The following is a 4,011-nucleotide window of genomic DNA, read 5'->3' as shown; positions in this document are numbered from 1 at the left end:
CGAGCACCCAATAACAAAATCATACGTATAACTGGATTTAAAGAAGTGGGAAAAGTTGGAATAATTTCGAAAATAAAGCAAGTCATTGCCTAGGTAAGGGATGCCTTGCATTCATGGCCCATGTAACCAAGGAACCCGAACCAAAGAAGATGGCAGAAGTGCCAGTTGTTTCTGTATTCAAGGATGTATTTCCCGATGAGCTACCAGGAATTCTACCAGATAGGGAAGTAAAGTTTAGGATCGATTTAATACCAGGCATACGCCTATAGCCAAATCTCCTTATAGATTAGCACCCACCGAAATGAAAGAATTGAAGAAACAGTTCGAAGAACTGTTAGAAAAAGGATTTATAAGACCGAGTTCGTCACAACGGGGAGCTTCGATTCTATTTGTTAAAAAGAAAGATGGCTCGATGAGAATGTGCATAGATTATCGTGAATTAAACAAGGTTACAATAAAAAACAAATACCCATTACCAAGGATTGACGATCTGTTTGTTGAGCTGCAAGGAGCAAGTTTATTTCCAAAATTGATCTCTATTCAGGATATCACATATTTAAAGTTCAATAAGATATACCAAAGACGGCGTTTAGGACTAGATACGGACATTATGAGTTCACCATTATGCCTTTTGGACTTACCAAGGCTCCGGCAGCTTTCATGGATATGATGAACCGAATCTGCAAACCATACCTTGATAAGTTTGTTATCGTATTCATTGATGACATTCTTATTTACTCCAAGTCCAAGGAAAATCACCAAGTTCATCTCAAAATCATACTTGAAACTTTATGAAAAGAAAAGTTGTATGCCAATTTCTCGAAGTGTAAATTTTGGTTACCGGAGGTTCAAATTCTGGGTCATATTGTAAACGAAAAGGGTATTCAAGTAGATCCAGCAAATATTGAAGCTATTACAAAATGGGAGAAACCCAAGACACCAACTCAAGTCAGAAGCTTTCTTTGGTTAGCCGGATACTACCGAAGATTTATCCCAAACTTTTCTAGAATAGCTATTCCGTTAACCTCACTCACTAGAAAATCAGCTAAGTTTGAATGGAGACTGAAACAAGAAGAAGCACTCGAAAGCCTTAAACAAAATCTAACCAATGAACCTATCTTAGCCTTGCCAGAAGGTTTAGATAACTTCACCATATACTGTGATGCTTCGCACACGGGTATGGGATGTGTTTTAATGCATGGAAAGAAAGTTATTGCGTATGATTCTAGACAATTAAAGGTTCATGAAAAGAATTACAATACACACGACCTTGAACTAGGCGCTATAATTTTCACACTGAAACTATGGCTACACTATATGTATGGTGTTAAATTCATAGTATATACCGATCACAAAAGTCTGAAACACATTTTTGATCAAAAGGAGTTAAATATGAGACAAAGGCGTTGGATGAAAACTCTCACGGACTACGGCTGTGAAATTGTATATCATGTAGGAAAAGCCAACGTAGTGGCTAGCGCTTTAAGTAGAAAAGAACATGATAAACCAAAGAGGGTTCGATCTCTTAGATTAGAGCTCAAAGTTGATTTAATCAAACCAGATTAAAGAAGCTCAGAAGTTGGCACTAGAAGAAGGAAACATTAAAGCTGAAAAGGAAAATGGTACCATTGATCAATTAGTCAAAGGAAATGATGAAATACTTATACTCGGCAAAAGAATTTGGGCACTCATTATTGGAAATCTAAGAGCCAAAATTCTTGAAGAAGCTCATAAGTCCAAGTATATGGTGCACACGGGATGTGACAAGATGTATCACAATCTTAAAGGTGAATATTGGTGGATTGGTATGAAAAAGGATATTGATTTATATGTTACTAAATGCCTAACGTGTACTAAAGTAAAAGTTGAGCATCAAAAGCCGTTAGGTTTACTACTGGAACCCGAAATACCAATATGGAAATGGGATATGATTGAAGTTGCCCAAAACTTCTCGTCAAAATGATGCAATCTGGGTTATTGTAGACATACTTACCAAGTCTGCTCATTTCATTCCGATACAAGAATCGTTCAACATGGATAAATTAGAACAATTATACATTGAAAACGTAGTATCTTTACATTTTGTGCCACTATCCATTATATCTGATAGAGATAGTCGTTTCACATCAAATATTTAGGCAAGTTTTCAAAAAGCCATGGGAACACGTTTAAATCTAAGTACTGCCTATCATCCCCAAACTGATGGGCAAAGTAAGGCACTATTCAAACCTTGGAAGATATGCTTCGTGCCTGTGTAATTGACTTAGAAGGCAGATGGGATACTCATCCATCTCTAATGGAATTCTCGTACAATAATAGTTATCATACAGGTATCCAAATGGCACCATTTGAAGCACTATACGGACGAAAATGTAGAACACCTGTATGTTGGTCTGAGACAGGTGATAATCACCTGTCAGGACCTGAAATTGTTCAAAGAACCTTCGATCAAGTAACACCAATTCGTGAACGATTGAAAGCGAAAAAGGATAGGGAGAAAAGATATGCGGACGTTCACCGCAAGCCATTAGAACTCCAAAAAGGAGACAAAGTACTACTCAAAGTATCACCTTGGAAAGGTTTAGTACGATTTGGAAAGAAAGGGAAACTGAGTCCACGATTCGTTGGACCATTTAAAATACTTGAAAGAATTGGACCAGTTGCATATCGACTAGAGTTACCAGAAGAAATGAAAGGCATACATGACGTGTTTCACGTATCTAATTTATGCTAGTGTTTGGCTGATGAAACTCTCTCAATGCCTTTAAAGGATGTTAAAGTCAATGAAAAACTTACGTTTGTAGAGCAACCGATTCAAATCAAGGATAACATGATCAATTTCCTCAAACACAAGCGACTCAAGATGGGATTCTAGACGAGGACCCGAGTATACGTGAGAACTCAAGTCAGAAATGAAGAAGAAATATCCACATCTTTTTCAGTAAATCTCGAGGACAAGATTATTCAAAAGGTGGGGAGGATGTAACACATTGAAAATACCAAATCTTAGTTTAAGCCAAAAATGTCAAACTAATAAAGTTTAAGGACTGAAAATGAAAGTTTTGACTTTCAAGTCCTTCTGATGCAGCGGTATAAACAAAACGAAGATCAAATCACGTTGATTTAGTGAATACCCGTGATGAACTACAAAACTCCCAAATCCCACCCAAAGGTCTAGGGAAAATGAAGAGAAAAACGAAATTTATTAATATTCAAGTCTGCTTGTTCATCTTACATCACCAACATATAAATAAGAGTTCTAATACGAAATGGGCCTAAAACGGGCCATGGACCAAACACAAACCCAAAAATAAAAACATAAAAAGTGCTGAAAAAACAATAAAAGGCCCATAACTTTATTTAGGAGTCGTTTTTGGGCTTTAGACAGGGGCCAAACTATTGTAGGCATTTGCCACAATGTGCTCCTCGTCTCAAGCTTCGATTCGACTGGTAATGGGCCTGAAACGGAGCTTCGTGGGCCAAGTTATGGCCTTTTTCGTGGGCCACCCTTTGTTGCGCGATCTAGGGCCTCCAGAAACATAATAGCCCGGTCTTCAATACTTGGGCCCACATCACCTTCGCGCGACGCGAAGGGATTAGCTAGAGCTTCTTCGCGCTACGCGAAGGAATGCAAACAATAATGGACTTAATGTTCACTTCGCGCTACACGAATGAACAATATGACTCCTTCGCGCTACGCAAAACCTCATTAAGTAACGGGAGACACGTGTCCAACCACGTGTCAACACGTGACACGATTGTACAGGCCACGTGTTAACACGTGGCAAACTGTTGCTTCGCGCAATGCGATGTACACCAACATAGTTCCTCCGCGCGACGCGAAGGAACCAAATTCTTCCTATAAATAGGGGGCTACGGTATTGAACCTCTTCATCTCAAAAACACTTCCATTCACACACTTAACCTAGAAATATATGCCCAATTTTCCTAGCCAAACGATGACTCGTTTTCTTGAAGTACGTGCAAGAAACGAAGTCCCGAATCCCTGCC

General features: G+C 38.7%; 1 protein-coding gene across 1 annotated transcript; it reads left to right on the top strand.

Moving 5' to 3' along the window:
- Nucleotides 1-149: 149 nt before the first annotated feature.
- On the top strand, nucleotides 150-1,963 carry LOC143602061 (uncharacterized). Its single transcript, XM_077079305.1, has 3 exons — nucleotides 150-227; nucleotides 847-1,239; nucleotides 1,562-1,963. Exons 1-3 carry the CDS (start codon nucleotides 150-152, stop codon nucleotides 1,961-1,963), a joined length of 873 nt encoding a protein of 290 aa, XP_076935420.1.
- The last annotated feature ends 2,048 nt before the right edge of the window (nucleotides 1,964-4,011 follow it).

Source organism: Bidens hawaiensis, unplaced genomic scaffold, assembly GCF_021521415.1.
Source record: "Bidens hawaiensis isolate Kalapana, Puna unplaced genomic scaffold, B.hawaiensis_p1.1 tig00057861_1, whole genome shotgun sequence".
In the NCBI taxonomy this organism is placed as follows: Eukaryota; Viridiplantae; Streptophyta; class Magnoliopsida; order Asterales; family Asteraceae; genus Bidens; species Bidens hawaiensis.
The sequence above is the reverse complement of the archived record's forward strand: the minus strand, read 5'-3'. Positions and strand labels throughout refer to the sequence as shown.